The 25,476-nt window shown below is 50.1% G+C and overlaps 1 protein-coding gene across 1 annotated transcript in view; it reads left to right on the plus strand.

The window, feature by feature from the left end:
* Positions 1-7,901: 7,901 nt before the first annotated feature.
* LOC306815413 (serine/threonine-protein kinase pim-1-like) overlaps positions 7,902-25,476 on the plus strand; it is a gene marked incomplete at its 5' end in the record, with an annotated part of 78,293 nt that continues 60,718 nt past the window's right edge. The window contains 5 exons of the mRNA XM_079331976.1: positions 7,902-8,052; positions 8,907-9,190; positions 9,395-9,761; positions 10,374-10,550; positions 11,984-12,095. Coding sequence (XP_079188102.1) covers positions 7,902-8,052; positions 8,907-9,190; positions 9,395-9,761; positions 10,374-10,550; positions 11,984-12,095 — 1,091 coding nt within the window. The remainder of the gene's footprint in view (positions 8,053-8,906; positions 9,191-9,394; positions 9,762-10,373; positions 10,551-11,983; positions 12,096-25,476) is intronic.

Genomic DNA, 25,476 nt, shown 5'->3' on the forward strand with positions numbered 1-25,476 from the left:
CCCTTCTCCACAGATGTTTCCCCAGCTGTGTCCCCAATTATCCTCCCATGCTACATGGACTCAGTTCTTGCCATCCTGGATGCCCTTGAGACCCCAGCCCGGGGCTGTGGACCTCCTCTTCCAGGTGATCCAGAGCTGGCCCAGCCGCCAGGGGACACTGGTGGCCCCGGGACTCCAGGTGAGTGGCCTGGTGAGGTTGGTGGGAGGGTTTCGGGTCATCTTGGGACTGACTGTGGGTCTTGTCCACTCTGCAGTGAAGAGCAGCCAGGGCCAGGGAGCCTGGGATGGATGGGGGCAGGAGAGGTTGGACACTGGTCCAGATGGACACCAGAGCCGTGGATCCCACTCTGGATGGACACTGGTCTGGAGAGACACCAGAGTCACAGATCTCAGCTGGACACTGGTCTGGACAGCCCTTGGCCCTGCAGCCCCCCGGCCTAGGCAGCTCCCAGCCCAGATGACCACCAGTCTGGACACACCCTGGCCCAGCCCACTGGCCCACCAGCCCATCCCAGTAGCCCTAACCCCAAAACTGCCCAAAATAAACCCAGTTCCAGAAGATTAGCTCTGGGTGATTCCTGCAGAGTGAGTGGGAAACTGAGGCACGAGCTGGAGAGGTGACTTTGTGGTGACGGGAGGGACCTCAGGACCCATCCTGGAGACCAAAACAAGCATTCACACCCTCAAATTGTCACTGCAGCATCTTGAGAACCCCAGCTGTCACACTGGGGGGACTCCAGGAGCCACCATGACCACACAGTCCCTTCGAGGAATGACCCGCAGTAGGTGACAAATTGGCAGGTGGAGGTGACAAAAAGCACAGGTGCCACCTTGGGGATAGTACAGAGAAGGGGTCCTGTGGTGCCAGCAAGTTCCCCTCCAACTGAGGGGCACCCCAGGCTGACAAAGGGGGGGTCAGGGGTGTTCCCAAGGTGAGAGGGGAGGGGTTTGGTGGGGAAGTGTGGTTGGGGCTCGACAGAAATGCCTCCAGTTCAGCCTGTGCCCAGAGCACGGGGGTGGCAGGGCACCTCTTACTCTGTCACTGTGTTCCCCTGTTACCTTGTCCCCTGTCACCCTGTCTCTGGTCATCCACTGTAACCCACTGTCTCCTCTGCTGGGCAGGAGGGATGGTGGCACTCCCAGATGGGTGACCAGGTGGATCTGCACTCGCCTGCCATGGGAGCAGTTGTCAAATGTGACCTGGGGACACTGGATGGCACTGTCATTGGTGTGTCACTGTCACCATCATTGCCACCATCACTGTCACTGTCATTAGCACTCTCACTGCCACCATCACTGTCACTGTCACTGCCATCATCACAGTCACTGTCCAAGCACTCACTGGCTGCCCCCCAGGGAATGCAGGGGTACCAGGGAACAGCCAAGGGACAGAGGGACAGATAAGGGACTGAAGGATACTCAAGAGGAACACAAGGGGGACATGAATTGGACACCAGGAGAGACATGAAGTACACAAAAGGGACAGGAGAGGATACAAGAAGGATACTCAGGGGACACTGGGGACCCTTTGGGACATTTAGGGACACTCAGGGACACTCACAGTATCACTGAAGGTGTAGCAGTCGGGGATTTTGTGGTTCAGCAGCATTTCGATGTTGATGGCCTTGAGTGGGAACATCACATTGACATTGATCAGTCTGAGGGGACAAAAACACTGCAAGAGGCCTCAAAATCACCAAACAAAAGGAAAAAAATCCACCTCAAAATCCCAAAGAAACCAATGAAAAAGGGAAAACTCTGCCCCAAAAAATCCCCCAAAAAAACAACAGGAAAGGGAACAAATCTGCTCCAAAAAGTCCCAAAAACCTCGTGAGTTCCTGAAGTCCCAAAAAAACACTTGGAAAAGGAAAAATTCGACACCAAAATCCCCCAAGAATTAGAATTCCACCCCAAAATCCTTATAAAACAAGATGAAAAGGAAAATTGCCACACCAAAATCTCAAAAGTCCAACGAGAATGGAAAATTTCACTTGAAATCCCTAAAAGCCCCAGGAGTCCCCAAAATCCCCCCCAAAAACCCTAGAAAAGGAAAAATACTGCCTCAAAATCTCCAAAAAAACAAAAGGAAAGGGAAAACTGGGCCACAAAATCCCCCTAAAAAATCCTGCGAAAGGGTAAAGGGAATCCTAGGAAAGGGAAAATTCCACTCCAAAATCCCACACAAGAATTTGGAAATAGGACTGCAAATCTCACACTGGGATTTTAGGGATGGGAAATGTTCCTGGGTGGGATTTTTGGAGGGTTTGGGGATTACCTGTGGAAGCCACCTGGGACAGTGCTTGGCATCATGGCACAGCAGCTGGATACCGGGTGGGGATTGGGACTGGACAATGGACACTGGGACTGAGGCTGGACACTGGGAGTGGACACTGGCACTGGGATTGGAGCTGGACACCAAACCAGGATGAAGATAAAGCCCCTTGCCTGGTACTGGGAGCTATTGGAGGGGTACTGGGGGTGCTGACTGCTCACCCCTAGAACAGGACGAGGAACCCCCGGATTGGGGCGGGGAGCTCCGAAAATGAGACCTCCCCCTCCCCGAGCTCCCAGTCAGCAAGATCAGGTGCGACAGCCCTGACCCTGTCCCTATCTCAGTCCCCGTCCCCATTCTCGGTCCCTGTCCCTATCCCGGCCCCGTATTCCCAGCCCCTGTCCCTATTCCCGTCCCTCTCCCCTCTCACCAGCCGCCGCCGCCATCGCTCCGGACCTCAGCGGCCCTCACGTGACAGGGAAACATCGCGTTCCTCTCGCCCACCAATCATAGCGCGCGACCGCTCCTAGATTTGCATAACCACGCCCTCGAGCTTGGTCCCGCCCACCAGCGGCTGCAGCCGGATCTGGGCTCTGTTTCCTCCCAGTGAGAGCCGAACTGGGAGGAAAAGCACTCCCAGTTGCTTCCAGGTGCTCCCAGGATCGCTCCCAGTGCTCCCAGTATCGGTCCCAGCGCCGCGCGGGGCGCAGCCACTTGGGAACCCCTCAGGGCACAGCGCGGCTGCTTTTGGGTGTCGGCACCTGCTCGGGCTTCAAACACAACTGCTGCCTTGTCTCCCACCTGCGCATCCACACTGGGGAGAGGCCCTGTGAGTGCTCCCAGTGTGGCAAGTGCTTCAGTGAAACAGGGGATTTAAGGGTTAAATAGAATGAGGAGTAGAACATATGTTTTCAGTTACTGTGTGCTTATAAGGAAAAGAATGTACAACAAGAGACCCCTGATGTATAGGTATCAGTTACTGTGTGCTTATAAGGAAAAGGAATGCACGATAAGAAGACCCCTGATGTATAAGGAAAGGGGCCCCTCTTTGTAAAAGTGCAAAGTCTGCAAAATATCACGACCAAGAGGCTAAAAGCGCATGCGTGGAAAGACAAGGTGAAAAGTTCAACTAGTGAGGAAGACTGTTACTTCATCATTTTCCGCCCACAGACTCATTTGAAGACCACCGACTCAATTAACTACGCAGCCGCAATGAATATGCAACTAATCTCCATATGAAGCGGGAAACAGGCGGGGCAGATAATCAATATGTATAGGCGATTTAGAATATGCATGGACTTCCTAGATAAATAGAAGGTTAGAAGCATGTACGGTACGCAGGATTTGGGAGGATGCTCTCCCCCTGCGTCCAGCGCTGAATAAAATACGTACCTACTCCACAACTTTACAGGTTGTGAAGTTTATTTTCCGCGCTTCAGTTCCTGAGGGATTTTATTGAGGTTTTTAAGGTGATTTTGGGGGATCCTTGAGCAATTTTATTGAGGTTTTTGTGGGATTTTGGGGGTGTCCCTGATTGATTTTATTGACGTTTTTGGGGTGATTTTATGGGGGTCCCTGAGTGATTTTATTGATGATTTTGGGGTGATTTTGGGGGTCCTTGAGGGATTTTTTTGAGGGATTTTGAGGTTGTCCTTGAGTGATTTTATTGATGTTTTTGGGGTGATTTTTTTAATGATTCATTAACAAAAAGGAGCAGAAACAAACAACCCAGGTTAAAAACCTCCACCATACAACCAACTACCAGCACAAGAAACACGCTGTGCTCTTGTCACTGACAGTTTCTGTCTCATCCTGGGGATGAACCAGAAGTGGAAAGCGGCTGCATGGACCCCACAGGACAGGTTGCACAAGCTGCTGAAGGAGAAGGTGAATCAGGTCAAGCTGCTGAACTCAAAGCCATTCAGCTGGGCCTGGACATGACTGAAAGAGAGAACTGGCCAAAGCTCTACCCTCATACTGAATCATAAATAGTAACCAATGCTCTGTGGAGTTAGCTAGAAAGGTAAAAAAAAAAAGCCAGCTAACAGCATAAAGGAAAACCAATCTAGACTGCTGATGAGGGGAAAAACATTGCCACTCAGACAAACTCTCTGTAAAGATCCATCATGTAGAAAGCCACGTGCCCAAAAGTCAGGCTAATAAAGAACACCAAAACAACAAGCAAGTAGATCAAGCTGCAAAAATAGAGATGTCACAAATAAATTTAAATTAGCAACATAAGGGAGAGTTGTTCCTAACTCAATAGACCCATAATGCTTCAAGGCACTAAGGCAAAAAAATGCCACCTATAAGTTGGCACAAAACCGAAAAGTAGATTTAACTATAAATTGCATTTCTCAAGTTATCTGTAACTGTAAGACATGTGCTAAAATTAAACAGGCCAAGCCCATAAAGCCTCTCTAATATGGGAGCAGTATTCCAAATATAAGTATAAAGAAGCCCAGCAAATGAACTACATCACACTGCCTCAAACCCCCTGAGACAAGCACTACATGCTCACAATTGTAGAAGCCACCACTATAGTTAGAAACCCACCCTGTACCTCACACTACTACTCAAAACACCACCTTAAGCCTAAAAAAGCAAGTCCTATAAAGACACAGCAGCTCTGAGAGAATCAAGTCAGACAACAGGACCCATTTCAAGAACAGCCTTAGAAACATCTGAGCCAAAAATCGTGATACTGAATAAATATATCATATCCCTTATCATACTCCAGCTGCCAGGAAAGTTGAACTGTACAACAGACTACTTAAAACTATCCAAAAGGCACTTGGTGGGGGAACCTTCAAAAATTGAGAAATGAATTTAACAAAAGCCACCTAAACAGTCAACACCTGAGAGTCCATCACTCAAGCGAGTCCTGCCCATTCTGAGCCCTTGCAGGCAGTGGATGGGGATAAAGTCCCTGTAGTGCACATAAAAGGTATTTTAGATTGTTTAGATTAGTCCCACCTCAAGCAAAGGCAAATGCATCCGTAAGATTGTTCTTGCTCAAGAACCTAGTTACACTTGATAGGTAATGCAGAAAGATAAAGAAACCTGTTGTGAACCACAAAAAAACCTAATCTTAAGCAAGAAATGTGTGTAAACTTTCATTGTATGTATGTATGTATGTACCTATCTATCTATCTGTCTGTCTATCTGTGTAGCTATCTAAATACCTATTTATCTCGCAGAGTTTAAAGAAGGAATTAATTTAGGTATGATGCAGATGGTAATAGAATAAGGAGTGGATAATGCCTTAGGCTGCAATGCAAGATGTAACCAGAAGTGTATATATTCTACCATTATTTGTTAAAACCAGGTGGAGCAGTGCTCCTTATCTCTTCCATGACCTATCCCTCATAACTCCAGGGGGAATATCCTCTGTTAATAGGCCAGCTGTGCTTGGTGGAACAGCTGTTTTTATCTCTTCCAGGACCCATCCTTTGCCCAGGAAGATATCTTCTGTTAATAAGCCATCAAGTCTCACTGCAGGACTGATCAAATTACATCATTCCATTTGAGATACCCCGTACCCAAGGGGAAGAGTTAAATATTTCCTACCTAAATAAAACATGAAATTAGAAACATCAGAGAAGCCTTTCTCCACTAAATTCCCAGAAGAACACCAAGCCCATCTTCATCACCACTGGACGTTAGAAAAGAAACTAAACCCTTATCCAAAATCATTGCTTCAACAAAACCTCGTACTCTCGGTTCCTGTCCCTATTCCCGGTTCCGTTCCCGGTCCCCCTCCCGTATTCCCAGTCCCATTCTCGGTCTTGATAATATTCCTGGCACAGGTCCCCCATGGCACTCTGCACTTGTCCCCGAGCCCTTCCCTGTGTTGGGGCTGCCTGGGGCTTTTCCTGCAGCAGGACCTGGCCTGGCCATGGCCCAGGAAAGGCAGTTCCTGCTGGAGCAGGAGGCTCTGCCTGCAATGGGCTCCAACAGCTCCAACAAGGCTCTGTTTGCAAAGCCCCCAGTGGGAAATGAAGGAGGGGGTCACGCTGCTTTTGGGGTGAATAATGCTGAAACCAGCCCGACTCCTCCATCCCAAAGTTCAACATCCTGAGAGGGAGCTGAAGCTGTGGCAGAGCTGGGAAAATCCCCAGAGCAGGGAACAACCAAGTGCCACCACTGAGAACTTCAGCAGAGCTGCTCAGCTGGCACAGCCTGGGCACATCTGAGTGACAGGGCAGCACCCCAGGCTGGAAAAGCCCCGTCCCAGATTGTAACAGCAGCGTGTCCTGACATTCCCCTCCTTGGGGGGTGTGGGCCTTCCTCCCTGGGCTGGGGACACCCCTCAAGGACACTGCTCCAGGCTGAGCCAAAGTTTTTGGTTTGGGTGAATGATATCAATCTCCACTTAATAACTGGTTTTGCTTTAATACAACTGCTTCAAAATTGCTTCCTGTCTCACTCTGAGTGTCCCTGAGAGGAGCAGAGACACACAGTTCCACAAGCTCAGGGTTCTCCTTTGATGAGGAATCTGGGATGCAAATGGCCTTCTCAGAAGGATAAAAGCACAAGGAATGGACTAGAAATTATTAGAAAAAACTACCCTTCTTGCAGACAATGTTCACCAAGTCCACAAAGTTCACCTGCATTTCCCCTTTTGAGATTCTTTTTGTCATCTACTCTGAGCAGTCCAGCTTGGTCTAGTGCTTATCATGAACAGATTGTGCTCTTGATTTATACCAGTGCAAGAGATGTAGAATGATCTAAACTGAGCACAGAAACAAACTACGGCTGTCAGCCCATTTTCACGGTCTAGGTTACTCTGCAGGTGTCCATGGAGACGCGGGAATGATTATCACACAACTCTCCACTTCCAGCTGGAGGCTCTGGAGATTCTTTCTCTGAGTCCAGTCAGGGTTGCATTCCCTAACAATTCCTGGTACCACCTCCTGTTTTCCAAGCTTGGAACAATCACAATGAAAACCTTACCAATGGCACAACTCCTCAGTCCACAAGGAAAAGAAAGGATAAGTTGTAAAGTTCTCCAAACATTTGTCCTGCTTTGCTGCAGAACTCATGCTGCAGACACAGTGTGGAAAGCCAAGAGAAGCTGCATTGGTGGCACAGCCTGTGACAGAAGCTCGACCTCGTTCTCCACGAAAGGCTCTTGAAAAGAGCAGACAGGACTGTGGAGAAGATTCTTGGAAAAGTGAAACAGCTTTCCAGAAGTGAAATGAAAATGGAAAGAAACAATCCGAGATGTTTTCATGTGTTTATTTCTATGCTCCCCTTTTCTAGTGTTTTAGTGTTGCACTGCTTCTCCATGCCATTAAGTCCAAACGGATCTCACCTCTAAGATCAATGACTTGTGAGTCTTAGACACTCTAAAATATCATAAGCTACAAACAGTTTGCCTTACCCTGGTTTTGCTGGAAAGCAATGCTGGAGACATAAGTGCAGTGCTTGGCTCGGGCAGGAATCCTCCAGCCAGGGAATGAGCTCCGAGAGTGTCTGAGCCTCAGCAGGACCAGTGCACAGCAGGGACCCAGGGGATTCCCGTGTCACCGTGTGGGAGTCAGGACTCGGGGCTTGGCTCAACAGGGCAAAGTTCTCATGCTGGGACAGACTCAGGGGCTGCCCCCGGGGCGCGCGGGGCTCGGCCATGGGGCAAGTGGGGCGAGCGTGGAACGGACACGCGGACAAACGAACACACGGAGAAACGAACACACGGACAAACGAACACACGGACAAACGGCCACGGCACGTCAGTTGCTTCAGCAGCAGCGGCAGCAGCAGCAGCAGCAGCAGCGGCAGTAGAAGCAGCGAGTCTACAGATCCTCTGGATCTCTTGTTCCTCCTCTCCCTGTCCCGCATTCCCGCACCCTCTTCCCCGGTGTCCCGTTCCCGGATCCTCTCCCTCTCTTCCCTTCTCCCCTCTTCCCCTTCCGGGCCATGTTCCGAGCCCGCCCCCGGCCCCGGGCAGGGCTGCCCCTGCCCCGTCGCCGGCTCCGCCCCCAGCCCCGCTCGTCTCGCCGCGGTCTCGTCTCCGCCCGGCTCTCGCTGTCCTGGGTGTGGCGCTGTTGGCTGGGCAACAGTGCCTGGGGCTGGAGAGGCATCGCTTTTCTTTGGCTCCGCTTGTCCCGGCCCCAGTCGCGGCTCCGGCTCCAGCTCCAGCTCCAGCTCCAGCTCCAGTTCCAGCTCCAGCCCCAGCTCCAGCTCCAGCCCCAGTCCCAGTCCCAGTCCCAGTCCCAGCCCCAGCCCCGGCTCCAGCCCGAGCCCCAGTCCCAGTCCCAGTCCCAGCTCCAGCCCCAGTCCCAGTCCCAGCCCCAGCCCCGGCTCCAGCCCGAGCCCCAGTCCCAGTCCCAGTCCCAGCTCCAGCCCCAGTCCCAGTCCCAGCCCCAGCCCCGGCTCCAGCCCAAGCCCCAGTCCCAGTCCCAGTCCCAGCCCCAGTCCCGGCCCCGGCCCCGGCCCCGTCTCCGGCTCCTCCCGGGACCCGCGGAGGGCACACTCGGCGCGGCCACTCCCGCCACCCCCGCCGAGGCTCCCCCGGCCCGAGCTCCGCCGGGGCCCAGGGTGGGTGGGGATGCCCAGCCCAGGACGCTCGGGGAACGGTCGGGGGCCGTGTCTGGCCCCGGGCTGAGCGCTGACAGCCGCGTATCACCCGCAGGGAAGGCGCAGGAGGCGTTGGAGGAGCGGTACCGGATGGGTTCGCTGCTGGGGAGCGGCGGCTTTGGCAGCGTCTTCTCGGGCACCCGGCTCGCGGACGGCGCCCCGGTGAGTGGCAGGGGCGGAGGAGGAGGGAGGAGGAGGAGGAGGAGGAAGAAGAAGACGAGGAAGGGGAGGCTGGAGCGCGGCGTGCCGGGCGGCGAGCTCAGCCCGCTGCTGCCCCTTGGCTCGCAGGTCGCCATCAAGCGCGTGCCCAGGAATCGCATCCAGCACTGGGGCGAGCTGGTGAGTGAATGGGGCCAGCGGTAGAAGCCGGGGCGTGCCGGGCGGAGAGGAGCCGGGGCCCGGCAGGGTGGGAGCCGCCGGGAGCCCTGCAGGGAGAGCGGGCATGGGGTGAGCGGGGGGTGCAGAGCATCCCGGGCTGGCTGAGGAGCCCCAGAGCCCTGGCACGGCCTCAGCCCCGCTGACGGCATCGTGCTCCTCGCACAGCCCGACGGCGCCCGTGCGCCCCTGGAGATTGTGCTCCTGGACAAGGTGTCCACTGGGTTCCCTGGAGTCATTCAGCTGCTGGAGTGGTTTGAGCTGCCTAGCTGCTTCTTGCTGGTGATGGAGCGTCCAGAGCGATGTCAGGACCTCCGTGATTTCATCGCGGCTCGGAGATTCCTGCCGGAGGAGGAGGCGCGGGGGCTGTTTCGCCAGGTGCTGGAGGCCGTGCGTCACTGCAGCAGCTGCGGGGTCCTGCACAGGGACATCAAACCGGCCAACATCATCATCGACCTGGACAGCGGGCAGCTCAAACTGATTGACTTTGGCTGTGGCACCTTCCTCCAGGACACAGTCTACACGCAGTTTGCAGGTGAGACGAGCCTGGGGGATGCTCCTGGGCATCTCATGGCCCAGCCTGGCTGTGGCACCAGGGATTTCCCCCTTTGCTGCAGGCCATGGCATTGCTTCTGCAGCCAAGTTGCTCTTGGGTGGGGGTCAGAGGGGGGCCAGCTGCCAGCTCTGCCAACCTCATTCACCAGCCACTCAGCCGTGGCTGGAGCTGGGGCAGCCAGGCCGACACAAACCCCATGGGGGTGGCAGAGATGGGGGTCAGACCTGGGCACTGCTCAGTTTGGTGTGCAGGCGAGGAAGGGCTTGGACTGCTTTGCTGCCCTTGTTTGCCTTAGCTTATTAGTGTTTTCTGGGGGCAATGCAAGCAGGGAGGAGAGTGGGTTTTTCCCACCACTGGGTGGATTTTTCTTCTGTGTGTCCTAGCTGGGCCTTCCCAGGGCTTCTACTGCCCTCTCCCAATACCAGTGGCTTCTTTTCCAACCCCAGATTTGTACACAAGAGCCAGGTGCTCGCAAGGAGGCAGCAGGTCACCCCCTGTGCCACTGCTGCAGCCCCCCCATGCCCAGGGATGCTGGGGCCAGGCTCTGGGAGCAGCAGCATTCCCCTGATGAGCTCCATCTGTATTCCATAGGAACACCATCCTACAGCCCCCCGGAATGGACCTACCGCAAATGCTACCACGGCGAGGCAGCAACCATCTGGTCCCTGGGCATCGTGCTGTACCAGATGGTCTGCGGGAAGCACCCGTTCAGGAGGGGCCGGGGCATCATCCGGGGCCAGCTCAAGTTCCCACAAGGGCTCTCTCAAGGTGGATCCTCATCTCTGGGCACGGGGAATACCAGTGCTGGGAGACAGCAGTGGGCTCGTGAGCATCCTGCTCTGGCACCTGCTGAGGAGGTGGCTCATGTCCTGCTCTCCTGCTCTCCTCCAAAACAGGGAGTTGTCTGGAAAGTTTAGGCCCAGTTCTGAGCACATCCAGCAGAGCCTGGGCATGGGAACAGTGGGGCAAAGCAAACAGGGTCCTTCTCCAGCTGACTGGTGCTTGCTGGTTTCTCTCCCCAGAGTGCCGAGATGTTATCAGCTGGTGTTTATCCATGCGCTCCTTGGACAGGCCATCTGTGGAAGATCTGTTCCATGACCCTTGGCTGCAGGATGTTCATCTGCCCTAGAAGATGGGAGAGATTCACAGGCACCATTTAATCCAGGAGCCTTTGATCAAACAGCTACACACATCTCTTGATCACAAGAAGCAAAGAAATCCAGATTTTTTGTACCATGGAGCAGGGGTCATCAGATGGGAGCATCTGTTCTGGAGCTGAGCTGGTCTTGCAAGCACTGGCAGACACCATTCGACCTGGTTTTACCTGTCCTGGTTCAGTGATGGCTGAGTCCCTGGGCAGAGCACAGACAGCCTGGTCTGGCCCCCAGGGAAGGAGAAGCAGCCCCTGGAAAAGCTGTACCAGGTGGGGCGGCTGCAAGGACAACCTCAAGGATGACAACCTCTGCCTGGCCTTGGCCACTGGCAGCTGGAGATGATCGACTTCGATTCTGGCATCTTCTTCAAAGACATTCCAGGCCAAATTTGCAGGTGAGTCCCCAGGCAGGGGGATGGTCCCAGATCTGGGCATGGCACGGCCTGGCCGGGAACCAAATGTTCCCCCCTTTGCTGGGGTGGCTGCAAGGAACTCTTGAGTGGCTGCCAAGCTGCTTCTTGGCTCTGGGCAGCTGCTGAGGGGCTGGGTGTGCCATGGCTGGCTGCAGGCTGGGCACACGTGCTGCCCTCCTGCTCTGCTCCCAGGGGCAGCAGTGACTGGGAGGTTTGTGCCCAGCTCTGGGCACAGCCAGCATGGCTGGGGTCGGGACAAGGGGGACAGGAGCCTTCGACTGACGGGCGGGTTCTGGTTTCTCTCCTTGCAGCCGGGCTCTGCGGATGCTGAGGCAGCTCTGGGCTGTGCCAGGGCTCTGCTGGGCTCAGCCCTGGGCACAGGGCTCTGCCCTCACAGGGCTCTGAGAGCTTTGCACCAGATGAGCCCGTTCCGAGCGCACCGCCTGCGCTTTCTGCTTTGCAGGTGAGTGAGATGCTCCTGCAGGCCAAGGGTTTGCTGTTAGGGACACACAGCCAATGGGCAAGAACCCACACTCTCCACGGTGCCAGCTGAACCTCTGGATTTCCACAGAATGTCCCACTCTTCATTCTTTTTTGGCTGGAATTGTGCAGTTGCACTTTTCTTCTTCCTCTAGAAGTGCCACGAGTGGGCAAAACCTGGCGAGGGGCCGTGTTCCTAAGGCAGTGCAGCCTGGAGCTGATGGAAGGAGAATTTCCGTTCTGCACTCCCAAACCAAACAAAAAGCTGTAAGTGTGACTTTCCATCTTTAAGAAACCCCTGACAGTTTCAAAGGGAATGTGCAGCTCTTTCACAGGGTGAGAAGGAAGAGCATCTCCTAAAGGATTTGGGCAGTGACAGAGTTTAGATTGCCAGTCTTGCCAGGAGCTGGCAGGGCACAAAGCAATTTCTTCTTGCTTCACTCCAATTCCACCACAATTTAAAATAACTATATTGGAAATAAACCTCAAAATCTTTTTAAAAAAGGTTACTGAGGCCAGTAAAATATTCTGCTGCGAAAGATCAGTTATTAAACTGAATTAAAAGTTACGGAATATTTTTCATTGAAACTTGGGGGGTTTTTTTATCTTTCACATTTTATAGAGGTTTTTTCTTTTCTTTTTTCTTTATTTTAAAACAGAAAACATGCCATAAAATAGGAGTGTCTTCTGTTCCTGGTTCCCGTGTGGAGCAGCTCCTTCCCGCTGGCTGAGCTGTTCAGGCAGAGCAGTCTCTGGAAGAGACTCGCAGGCTCCCTGTTTGCTGTGTTGCCCCACTTGTGCCCAGCCAGCTTTTTTTTTTTTTTAATTCTTTGCACTTTTGCAATATATAAATTACTCTGTTCCTTAAGTTGGTGTCCGTGTCTTCGGTGCTGACCTTGCCCATTGGCAAAGCAGATATTGTGGGCCCCATAGAACCAAAGATGCCTTGTGACACTGTGGGGCCTGGTGTGACGAAGAGACCATTGTGGGACTGTGGGGCTCCATGGAACCATGGGGACCATTCTGACACTGCAGGTGACTTACATTACCTAGGGTTCCTTCTTTTCCTCTCCCTGTCCCTGCCCCAGCCCAACAGTGCAGGTGACATAGTCATGGTTACCTCCTGCAGCAACAACTGGAGGCACTGCAGGTCAGGGACAGCCACTCTGTGTTTGGAATGCTCAGCAGATCCTCAGCCTGGGCATTTCCTGCAGCCCCCGGGCCAGCCCTGCTGCCCAGCACAGCATCAGAGTTGGCCCCAGGGTTCCTCAGGCAGCTGCTGCTGCCCCAGGGACAGGGCAGCCTCTTTCCAGGGCTTCTCTGCATCCCAGGGGCTCCTGCTCTGCTCCTGGCACATGCCAGCTGCCCACAGAGCCTGTGCCAGGGGAACACGTCTGTGCTGGCCTGAGCAGCCACTGCTGCAGCCCCTGCCCTGCTCCCAGAGCCCGAGCTGGGGCTGCTGCTCTGCAGAGCACGGGGGCTGTGCTGCCCGGGGCCCTGGGCTGCCTCTGCTGGGCTCTGCTGCTCAGCCTGGGACACAGAGGCAGCTGATGGTGCTCCCTGCACTGACCCCCTCCCACACAGGCTCTGATGGGGCCATACAGGGGTTATGGGGTGCCTGCCTTGTTCCAGGGCTGCCAGATGCCCTTGGGGCTGCCCTGCATCCTCCTGGGAAAGGTGCCTGAGGCTCAGAGCACTCAGTGCCAGACTCCTTTCCCTGTGCCTGCTGTGTCCCTGGGGCTCAGAACACTCAGTGCCCAGACTCCTCTCCCTGTGCCTGCTGTGTCCCTGGGACTCAGAGCTCTTCTGGTCACAGCAGACATTCAGTCCTTGATCTCAGGGTGACCCAATGTGGGCAGGCCTGTGAGCTCCACTCCCTGCTGCTCCCCGGGTCACCCTGTCCCTGCAGGTCCCCTGTGCTCTCCTGGACGCTCCCAAGGCCCTGCAGACAAACATTGCCCTGCCATCAGCCCTGGGACAAGTTGCAGAGCCCCAGCAAGGTTCAGCACACACCATTCACCATCTGATGGGCACTGGCCACGAACAAGCCAAACCCTACCCAGACCTGAGTCCCTCGATGGCCACACTGGGACCCTGATCTCATCTCACAGAGCCCTGGGAGAACAGGGAACACAAGGAGCCTCTTCAGAGTCTGTTCCTTGGGCCTGTTCCTGTTCCTGACTCTGGAGGAGAGCAAAGCCTTCCTGCCCTGCCCTCAGAAAATGCCTTTGCTGATGGAACTGCTGTGTTGGAGCCCAGCTGTGTCCCAGCAGTGCTCACGGCCTGTCCCTGCCTGTGCTCACAGCAGGGACACGCAGCAGGACAGTGACCAAGCTGCCAGAGCACTGTGGCCTCACAGCCACAGAAGGGATATCAAGGATAGGGTGGAGTTGGGAAGAGCAGATGTGGGGAAAGCCAGGGCCATTGTCCCTGTCTGTGCTGCTGTGCTGGGAGTCTCTTCCTACCACCTCTGCTCACAGGCACTGCCCCTGCAGAGATACAGAAGGGCAGAGGAAGGATCTTGGTCACACAGGGCAGATCAGGACTTTATTTTACCTCAATGCACAGTGGTCATGGCTCCTTACTGTCTCTGCTGAACACAAGCACTGTAGATAGTGATGTAGCAATACTGTGACTAATGGCATCTCTTAATGAAAATAGCAGTCTGAACAGTCTGTAATGGGTTCCATTCTGAATGCTCTGCAGAAGCAAACAGGCACTTTATTGTTTCTGGAAAGCACAGAGTGCTCATCTCCTCAGGGTATCCTCAGGCTCCTGGTCCCTCAGGCTGTAGATGAGGGGGTGCAGTGTTGGAGGCAGCAGCAAGCACAGAAGTGACCGTGCCAGAGCCAGGGATGGGCACCAGGGTGGCACAGGTTACCTCTGGGCTTTACAGAGCCCAGGCACAAGGGCTGTGCCAGAGCCAGGGCTGAGCTCCCTCTGTGGGCTGGGGCAGAGCCCAGCCAGAAATCCCCCCTGAGGCAGCAGCTCTGCACTGGTGGCCACCAGGCCAGCTTGCCAAGGGAGGCTTCTGGCCATACCCTGCAGGGAGCTGCTGCTGCCAAGGTGCCTTTGGTGCCTCAGGCTCTCCCTGGCACAGCTCCCACCATGGCACTCTGCTCTTGTCCCCGAGCCCTTCCCTGTGTTGGGGCTGCCTGAGGCTTTTCCTGCAGCAGGACCTGGCCTGGCCATGGCCCAGGAAAGGCAGTTCCTGCTGGAGCAGGAGGCTCTGCCTGCAATGGGCTCCAACAGCTCCAACAAGGCTCTGTTTGCAAAGCCCCCAGTGGGAAATGAAGGAGGGGGTCACGCTGCTTTTGGGGTGAATAATGCTGAAACCAGCCTGACTCCTCCATCCCAAACTTCAACATCCTGAGAGGGAGTTGAAGCTGTGGCAGAGCTGGGAAAATCCCCAGAGCAGGGAACAACCAAGTGGCACCACTGAGAACTTCTGCAGAGTTGCTGAGCTGGCACAGCCTGGGCACATCTGACTGACAGCACTTCAGACTAGAAAAGCCCCGTCCCAAATATTAGTGGCAGCATCTCCTGACATTTCCCTTCTTAGGGGTGTGTGGAGATTCTTCCCTGGAGTGGAGACACCCCTCAGGGTCACTGCTTGAGGCTGAGCTAAGGAGATTTGCCCAGGGTCGTTGGTCTGGGGGAGTGACACCCATCTCTACTTAGTTCTGCTTTGATACACTTGCTTCAAAATTGCTTCCTAAGGCATGATATTAAAATAGATGTTACAGCTCCTAAACTGTTCAGTAAGTAATTCTGATTAAGACCTTTTTGCCTAATCATGATAATAATCAACCATATCTCTATGCATATAAATACTTCTAGATTTCCCTCCTTAATGTTGAGGGACAAAGTTATACAAAGGTTCAATTCCAGCCTTATAATTCTTTATGAATAAATTCTTGACAAAGTGTCCAAGTTTAGGACAAATTTTAGGAAAAAGACCTCCAAAGGGCCCCCTCCCCCCCTTACAATTCCTTCCTTCACCAAGCTCGGAAAGAATTTTCTTCAGGGGAAAGTGGAAAAAAACTTTTTATTAACAAAATACAAAAGAAACACTTGCCAGCACAGACCCAGATTGAGATGAACTCGGCAGATCTTCGCCAGGAAGGGCAGCAGAGCTTCTTTGGCAGACTTCCAGAGGTGGTCTCCGAAGTTCAGATCTGTTCCCACTGGAGCCGGTGCAAATCTTAGGGATGAGGAGGAGGGGGGGGGAAAGGGAGAGGGGCAGTTTAGGCAGCCGGGGGGAAAGCAGCTGAAGCAGCGGAGGGCAGGGAGGGGGGGGGGGGGGGCAGCAGAAGCAGCAGCGAAAGCAGCGAACAGCAGCGAAAAGCCCCAAAAGCCGAAAAACACCAGCCTAGATAAAACAGCCCGGGGGAGGGGCCGGCAGCTCCATGGTGGTGAAGCGCGGAAAATAAACTTCACAACCTGTAAAGCTGTGGAGTAGGTACGTATTTTATTCAGCGCTGGACGCAGGGGGAGAGCATCCTCCCAAATCCTGCGTACCGTACATGATTCTAACCTTCTATTTATCTAGGAAGTCCATGCATATTCTAAATCGCCTATACATATTGATTATCTGCCCCGCCTGTTTCCCGCTTCATATGGAGATTAGTTGCATATTCATTGCGGCTGCGTAGTTAATTGAGTCGGTGGTCTTCAAATGAGTCTGTGGGCGGAAAATGATGAAGTAACAGTCTTCCTCACTAGTTGAACTTTTCACCTTGTCTTTCCACGCATGCGCTTTTAGCCTCTTGGTCGTGATATTTTGCAGACTTTGCACTTTTGCAAAGAGGGGCCCCTTTCCTTATACATCAGGGGTCTTCTTATCGTGCATTCCTTTTCCTTATAAGCACACAGTAACTGATACCTATACATCAGGGGTCTCTTGTTGTACCTTCTTTTCCTTATAAGCACACAGTAACTGAAAACATATGTGCTACTCTTCATTCTATTTAACCCTTAAATCCCCTGTTTCAGTCCCCCCTTTTCTAGAAAATTAGTAAATTCTTTTACTTAATACAAGATTTCTTTTTCTACATCCTTACGATATGTATCTCTTAATGCCTTCCCATGTACTCTCAACAATGAAGTTAGTATTGCCATCCGTTGTAGCATCTTCCAATTCCAAATAAGTAGTACAAAAGACAGCAGTAAGCTTAGACTAACTAAAACCAATAACACAATTACTGGATGACATAATGTATTTAAAATTCCAGTTGCAGTTGGGGACCACCCGAAAAGGGCATCCCACCAATTGTGGCTTGCATCCTTCTTAACCCTTTCTAAGACTCTATTTATTTCTTGGATATCATGGTGAACAGTGACTAAAGTCTTTTGCCCACTCTCTTTGATTTCTTCCAAAATTTTTGCTAAGTCTTGATGTTTTACCAATTGCTTTACCAATGTGAGGTTCATTCCAATGGGCGTAGGTGACAGTTTGTGGTATGTCGTGTAGTTAGACCTTATCAGCTGGTGGGATGTAACTGGTGACGAATATGAAAAATCACATCCCATAATTTTAACAAAATTACAAATACAGACGTTAGAGTTATTCTTAACAGGCAGGGTTACATTCTCGTTGTCTATGTTTACAAAAACACAAGTGGTTCTTAAACATACACATCCTTGACCAGTATATATAAGTATAGTCTTTTGATCAGCATCTGGATGAATTTCAAAGTGGCATACACCCTGCTCGGTGTCAAGGCATACGTCTTGAGCATCAATTGTATTGCTTTCACAGATAAACCCTTGTTGTTCTCGAGTAACACAAGATTCTACATTCACAGTTTGCCATTTCCCATTTACTGACCGGGCCCATGCCCTATGCTCTGAGGGGTACAACACCGTCCCCTCATGATTGAGTCCCAATGCAATGATGGGGTGAATAGCATAAACTGTAGCATTACGTATGGTAAGCACGAAGGTAGTGGCCATATTAGTAACAGGATCATAGGTGAAATTTACTAGAGTCCACCAGGATTGGAATTTTCTTTCAAAATCATTAGCGTTGTCCCAAACAACTTTTCGGACCTCAATTGGAAAAGTGCCTTCATTCCCTTCTCTTATAGCCAAGGCAGCTGCGGATTGGATCCATAACTGCGCTTGTACACAACTGAAAGCTAAAGACACATTATCTTGAACCGTGCTAAGTGTGTCTATTATTAACTTATGGTCCTGGTCCTCAGCCTTTTCCCAGTTCGGTAACACCTTTGAAACCTGCCACTGGCTATTTCCTAATGCCAATAAGGATGATTGTAGAGGTTGCCTCAGTTTTGTCAAATCATCTGTTGCAGTTGTTAACTTATTTGCTAGTATTTCAGAGTCAATTCCATTCAATATTCCTAACCCTGTTCCAAACATTCCCGTTAGATCTCTTCGCATCCTATTCCTAAGGTATACTTGCTTCTGTAACCATGTTGTCCACCCTTCTAGGGATGGTTTTAGCCCAAAGGCATACCACCTCAACAGTCCTATCTAATGTAAAATTATACCAACAATGTGGCCCAGTGTGTTGTTTACAAATCTCATTATGTCCGCCTGCAGGGGGAGATGAGACACTGATTTGAGTTGGTTTCTCATGGTTAGTTCCATTAATCATTCGACATCCTACTCTGATGGTCTCTCCCACAGTCCCTTGAATTGACCACAACCCTTGTTTCTGCCACTCGTGCTTTTCATATACCTGGTTTCCATGCATGACTACAGTTGACAGGTTCAAATTTTGTACCTTCCCCATATATCCGGTAGACCGGACAAAAGCCTGGGACCAAGGCCATTCGACATCACTCTGGCTAAAGGTACTTTCCAATTCTTGGAATATAATTATATTTACAAACAAAACAATTAAATTTCTACATCCTGAATCACCAAACACCCTTAACTGTAATATGCTCATTTTGTTCGTGTAAACTTGAGCTTTAGTCTGTTATCACCAGATATTACTTTCCAATGAGCTTCTGGAGCTTTCTTCACCCGAGAATGGTGGATCCAAGCGCTCTGTTCCTTGATCTTAATTGCAGTGAAGGTAGTAAGTAGCACCTGGAATGGTCCTTCCCACTGTGGTTCAAGGGTTTTTTCTGTAAAAGACTTAACATATACATAATCTCCAGGCTGTATATTATGCACTGGTCCATCCAGACCTCTGCCCCGAGTTCCAGCCACATGTTTTTCAATTTTTCTGAGCTGTTTGCTCAAAACCACCATATAGGTGGCCAATGTCTCCTCTCCGACTTGGGTAGAATTTCCCTTTTGCACTCCATATGGCCTCCCGTAAAGCATTTCAAGGGGACTTAACTTTTCTTTAGTCCTTGGCTTAGTTCAAATTCGCATCAATGCCAATGGGAGTGATTGGGGCCAGGGCAAATTAACTTCTTGTCCTAACCTCACAATTTGCTGTTTAATTAAATGATTCATTTTTTCTACTTGGCCACTTGACTGAGGATGATAAGGGGTGTGAAGTTCCCAATCTATGCCCAAGTGGCGACTAATTTGTTGCACTATTTTTGAAATAAAGTGTGGTCCTCTGTCTGAGGATATAGTGGCTGGAACTCCAAAGCGTGGTATTATTTCTTGTAACAGCACTCTAGTTACCTCCCGGGCTTTGGCAGTTCTAGTTGGGAAGGCTTCTGGCCACCCTGAAAAGGTATCTGTCATCACCAATAAGTATCTATACCCCCCTTTTCTTGGAAGTTCTGAAAAATCAATTTGCCACTGCTGCCCAGGCCCCTGTCCTCTTCCAATTTGACCAAGTTTTGGTTTAGGGGTATTCTTAGGATTAGTCTGGAGGCAAAGGTCACACTGCCGAGTAACCTGGGTAACAATAGCATATAAATTTCTGGCAGTAATCTTTTCAATTAGATGGGTATATAGAGCATCTGCTCCCCAGTGTGTTTTCTGATGTTCCTTTTTAACTAGGGACCATAGTATGTGGGAGGGGACAACCAGCCTCCCTTCTGTAGTGACAGCCCATCCTTCCTCATTATATGTTCCTTTCTGATCCTCAATTAATTCCTTATCCTTTTTATCATATATCGGCTTACCTTCAAGGGATATCTGTCCATCTGGAATTAAGGTTGCCTCAATTATTATCTCACCCTTTGCTGCCTCTTTTGCCTCTCTGTCCGCCAGCTCATTTCCTTCTTCCAATTCTGAGCTCACCTTCTGATGTGCTCTAATGTGCATAATTGCTACCTTCTCAGGCATCTGGACTGCTTCCAATAATCGCATTATTTCTTGTGCATGTTTTATGTTCTTTCCTTGTGAATTTAACAGTCCTCTCTCTTTCCAGATAGCTCCATGTGCGTGCACAACCCCAAATGCATATCTTGAGTCTGTATATATATTTATTCTTTTCCCTTTTGCCATTTCCAAGGCACGAATCAGGGCAACTATCTCGGCTCTGTGCAGAGGTATCTATTGGCAAAGGTCCAGATTCCAGTACCTCTTTACTGGTGGTAACTGCATACTCAGCATATCGCTTCCCACTGATGACGTAGCTGCTTCCATCAGTAAACCAGGTTTCTGCATCGTCAAAAGGGGTGTCCTTCAAGTCTGGTCGGCTGGAGTAGGTGGCTTCGATAGTCTCCAGACAATCATGGTGTACTGGTTCTCCTTGATTTCCACTGAGAAAAGAAGCTGGGTTGACAATATTAGTCACCACTATTTCCACATCATCTTGTTCCACCATAATAGCTTGGTATTTTAAGAACCTTTGTGGGGGAAAGCCAGTGCCCCCCTTTTACCTCTAATACTGCAGATACTGTGTGAGATACTAATACAGTCATTTTCTGGCCCAGGGTGAATTTGCGTGCCTCTTGAATATTCATCACAACAGCTGCCACCGCTCTGAGGCACCCTGGCCATCCTTTGGCTGTTGCATCCAGCTGTTTAGAGAAGTAAGCAACTGCCCTTCGGTATGGCCCTAGGTTCTGTGCTAGTATTCCCGGGGCAATCTCCTGTTTCTCATGGGAGAACAAAAAGAATGGTTTACTTACATCAGGAAGTCCTAGGGCTGGGGCTGACATAAGAGCATCCTTTAATCGACGAAAGGCTTGGGTGGCTTCTTTAGTCCACTTGAGATCTTTGCTGCCATTTGCCATAAGCGTGTACAAAGGTTTAACAAGCAACCCATAGTTGTAGATCCACAACCTACACCACCCTGTCATCCCTAAAAAGGTTCGCAGTTCCTTTATTGTCTGGGGTTGTGGAGTTTAGCATATTGTTTCTTTACGATTTTGCCCCAAGGTCCGTTGTCCAGCACTAACTTCGTACCCCAGGTAGATAACCTTCTGCTTCACCACCTGAGCCTTTTTCTTTGATACTCTATACCCCTGGAGTCCCAAAAAGTTTAAGAGACTCACCGTCCAGGCCACACATGCTTCTTCCGTCTTAGTGGCTATTAAAAGATCATCTACGTACTGCAGCAGCCTTCCTTCTTCTGGGGGGGCCTCCCAAGCCTCTAAGTCCTTGGCAAGCTGCTCTCCAAACAAAGTAGGAGAATTTTTAAACCCTTGGGGAAGTACTGTCCATGTGAGTTGAGTTCTCCGTCCAGTTTTAGGATTTTCCCATTCAAATGCAAAAATTTTCTGACTGGCTTCATGGAGAGGGAGGCAAAAGAAGGCATCTTTTAGGTCTAAAACAGTAAACCAAGTAAACTTTGGTGTTAAGCATGTTAATAAAGTATATGGGTTTGCCACTACTGGATAAAGATTTTCAGTTATCTTATTAACAGCTCGCAAATCTTGCACCACCATGTATGACCCATCAGGTTTCCGAACGGGTAAAATAGGAGTATTAAAATCAGATTGGCATTCTTTTAGTAATCCTAGTTGTAAAAAGTTCTCAATCACTGGCCTAATTCCTTCCCTGTCTTCTTTTCTCAAAGGATACTGCTTGATCCTAACTGGTTGTTTCCCTTCTTTAAGTTTAATTATTATAGGAGGTGCGTTTTTCGCTCTCCCTGGCACATTGGAAGCCCATACTCCGGGGAACACCTGACTAATTATTTCTTCTCTAATTTCTTCTTTAATTTCAATGATTGTCAATATTAAACTCAATACTTCTATATATTGTTAATCATTTACCTCCAAAGTAATCTCCCCATTCTTAAATACAATGGTCGCTTGTAATTGTTCCAATAAGTCTCTTCCCAGGAGCGCCTTTGGGGAATTTGGCATGTATAAAAACTTATGAGTGCCCCATTGTTTCCCAAATTTATATTTTAGAGGTCTACAAAAATAAGCCTTTTCAGACTGGCCAGTGGCTCCTTGTACTGTAACATAATCTTTTCCCACAGGCACCAGGGCCTTATTCAATACTGAATATGTTGCTCCTGTATCAATTACAAACTCTACTTCCTTTCCCTCCTCCCCCAGTTCCATTGTTATAACCAGGGGATCTGCTGGGGGTCGATCTCCCGGTCCCCTTCAGTTTCCTTTTGCATATGCAATCACGTCTTTTTTCTTGTCTCTCCTCCGTTTAGGGCATTCATTCTTCCAATGCCCAAACTCTTTACAAAACGCACACTGATCTTTACCCAACCGAGGTGGGCCCCCTTGTCCCCCTCGTCGACCTTGCCCACGACTTTGTCCTCCTCTCTCTTCTCTCACCACTGCCACCAATTTCCTCACATTCTGCTTATATCCCTCTTCTCTATTGCTAAATACTCTCCATGCCTCATCTAGTAAATTCTCTAGATTTCTTGCCTCGGGCCCTCTTATTTTTGAAGCTTACGCCTAATATCCCCCGTAGATTGACCCAAAAATAAATTCACTAGTTGTTGAATCCCCACCTCTGCTTCAGGGTCCAGAGATGTATTGCGGCGCATTGCATCCCTTAATCGATCCAAAAATTCAGATGGTGTTTCAGAGGGACCTTGTTTAACAGCATATAGTGCTGACCAATTTATAGTTTTAGGTATTGCCCGTTCCATCCCTTTTGCTATCCATTCTTGGTAGCTTTCTAACTTCTGCATTTCTGCTGTCCTGTTTGGATCCCACTGTGGATTCTGGAGGGGAAAATAGTCCTTTGTATCCAATTGCTGGGCTTTATAATAATCCTCTGCTAGATCTCCTGCTGTTTTCAGGATTAATTGCTTTTCTGTTTCAGTTAATGCATCCAGCAATAATTGCATATCAGACCAATCTGGATTATGTTGTTTTATAATATACCGCAAACGCTTTGCTGTAGTTATTGGGTCACTACAGTAGTTTTTAGCAACTTTTTCCCATGCTTCTATATCAATAGTAGAAAAGGGTATTTTTACTAGAACCCTCCCTCCTTCTGGTCCCACAGCCTCTCTCAAAGGGAATTGTAGCACCTTATTTCTCGTCCTAGAAGACACAGGGCTTCTGGGAGGAGAATGGGCTAGACCAGGTAGTTCTTCTGAATCATCCTCTCCCTCTCTCCGAGCTCGAGGAGGAGATTTGAATAGGTCACTCATACCCTGTTCCTGCATATCCAAATTGTGCATTTTGTCTAATCTGGTACACCGCTCACCTATATCACATGCTGAACAACACCTTTCAAGTTTCCCTTTATTTGCTTTCCTTTCCTTCTCAAGGGCTAGAACTAAAGGGTCAGAGGGTGCCTTAATCCCACAGTCTCTCTGCCATTCAGGGTGGTTTCGGAGAGAGAAGAACATGTCACAATAGGAAACCTCACTCCATTTGCCCTCTCTTCTTAAAAACAACATTAGTTGCAACAGAGTATCATAATCTAAAGTCCCGGTAGGTGGCCACCTTAGTCCGTGGTCTAGTCTGTACAGTGGCCACCACTGGCTACAATATTTAATTAGGGTGGATTTATTTTCAGTGCCGCCAGTTCCTGCAACTTCTTTCCAATGTGCTATAATACACCCTAAAGGGCTGGCTTTAGGGACTTCTGTGCTCTGTGTAGATCCCATTCTTCTCTTTTCGTCCCCTGCCCACTTTACACCTAAGCTACACCTTACTGAACTTAAAAATTTCTTTCCAATCTCCTTCCCACACACAATACCAACTGCTAGATCAGTCAATTTGTTTCCTCTCTCTATCTGGCAGTCTATTAGGTTCACAAACTCCCAAGGATCACGCCCAAACCATTGAAAAGCGGACCCCCTTTTTCACTCTTCTCAGTACGCAAACGAAGCACACAATGCACCAACACGGCACCCTCACTCTTGTACAAACACAGCACACTTATTATTCATACTTTCTACCAACAATCATTATATTCTCAGCACAGCTACAGTCCCGCTCGCATCACGCCGCACATTACACAATTCTGCCTTTCTGAAAAGCATACCCCACACTTACTCCCCTCCTGGGTACGTCTCACTCAGTCACTCACCTCACTCGCAATGTCCGGACTCCAACACACACACACCACCTGGGAACAGGAATCCACTCGACCCGCGTTCTAGGGTCGCTCCGCGGCTGCTCTATCAGTCAGCGAATTCCTTCACCGGCCCCCCTCCTCCCTTCTCGACCCGGAGGTTAAGGGAATGGAGTGGCCCTACCGGTGTCCCTCTGCCGGTAACTCCACCGGCTCGCTGCTTGCAAGCCTGACCTCCACAGGGACTTTGTTGTACGCAGGACGTCTCCTGCGATTTATCAACAGCCCTCCAATCACGCGTGCATATGTCTTACAAACCCCCCAGAATTAATACGTACCGTTTCATCCGCCAGCCAGTGGTCCTTTCTGTCGCTGCAGTAAGCGAGCCGGGGTCGGGGTCTCCTCCAGGAAATCCCGGGGCGCGCCGTGGAGTCGTCCGGCCCTCAGCTCGATCCCGCAGGCAGACAGGAAGGTCCCATCTGGGGTGCCAAATGAAGCGCGGAAAATAAACTTCACAACCTGTAAAGTTGTGGAGTAGGTACGTATTTTATTCAGCGCTGGACGCAGGGGGAGAGCATCCTCCCAAATCCTGTGTACCTTACATGATTCTAACCTTCTATTTATCTAGGAAGTCCATGCATATTCTAAAACGCCTATACATATTGATTATCTGCCCCGCCTGTTTCCCGCTTCATATGGAGATTAGTTGCATATTCATTGCGGCTGCGTAGTTAATTGAGTCGGTGGTCTTCAAATGAGTCTGTGGGCGGAAAATGATGAAGTAACAGTCTTCCTCACTAGTTGAACTTTTCACCTTGTCTTTCCACGCATGCGCTTTTAGCCTCTTGGTCGTGATATTTTGCAGACTTTGCACTTTTGCAAAGAGGGGCCCCTTTCCTTATACATCAGGGGTCTTCTTATCGTGCATTCCTTTTCCTTATAAGCACACAGTAACTGATACCTATACATCAGGGGTCTCTTGTTGTACCTTCTTTTCCTTATAAGCACACAGTAACTGAAAACATATGTGCTACTCTTCATTCTATTTAACCCTTAAATCCCTTGTTTCAGATGGTTTTCATGTTTAAAGCGTTAAACTCGATTTTTAACCTTCAAAAGTTTAAAGTTAATTAAAGCTTATTGCTCTTCCATTCAACTATTTAATTAAATGTTTAATTAAATATTTATTCAATTTTGGGGTGAAGTTTAGGAGCTTTTTGAGGCATTTTCTGACCGTTTTTCACTCTTTTGTCTTTAAATAATTTAAATACTGCGCTCCTTGTTTCAAGTTCATGAATATTTAATTAAAATTAAT

The sequence above is a fragment of the Erithacus rubecula genome (genome assembly GCF_903797595.1).
Source record: "Erithacus rubecula genome assembly, contig: scaffold_131_arrow_ctg1, whole genome shotgun sequence".
Classification (NCBI taxonomy): domain Eukaryota; kingdom Metazoa; phylum Chordata; class Aves; order Passeriformes; family Muscicapidae; genus Erithacus; species Erithacus rubecula.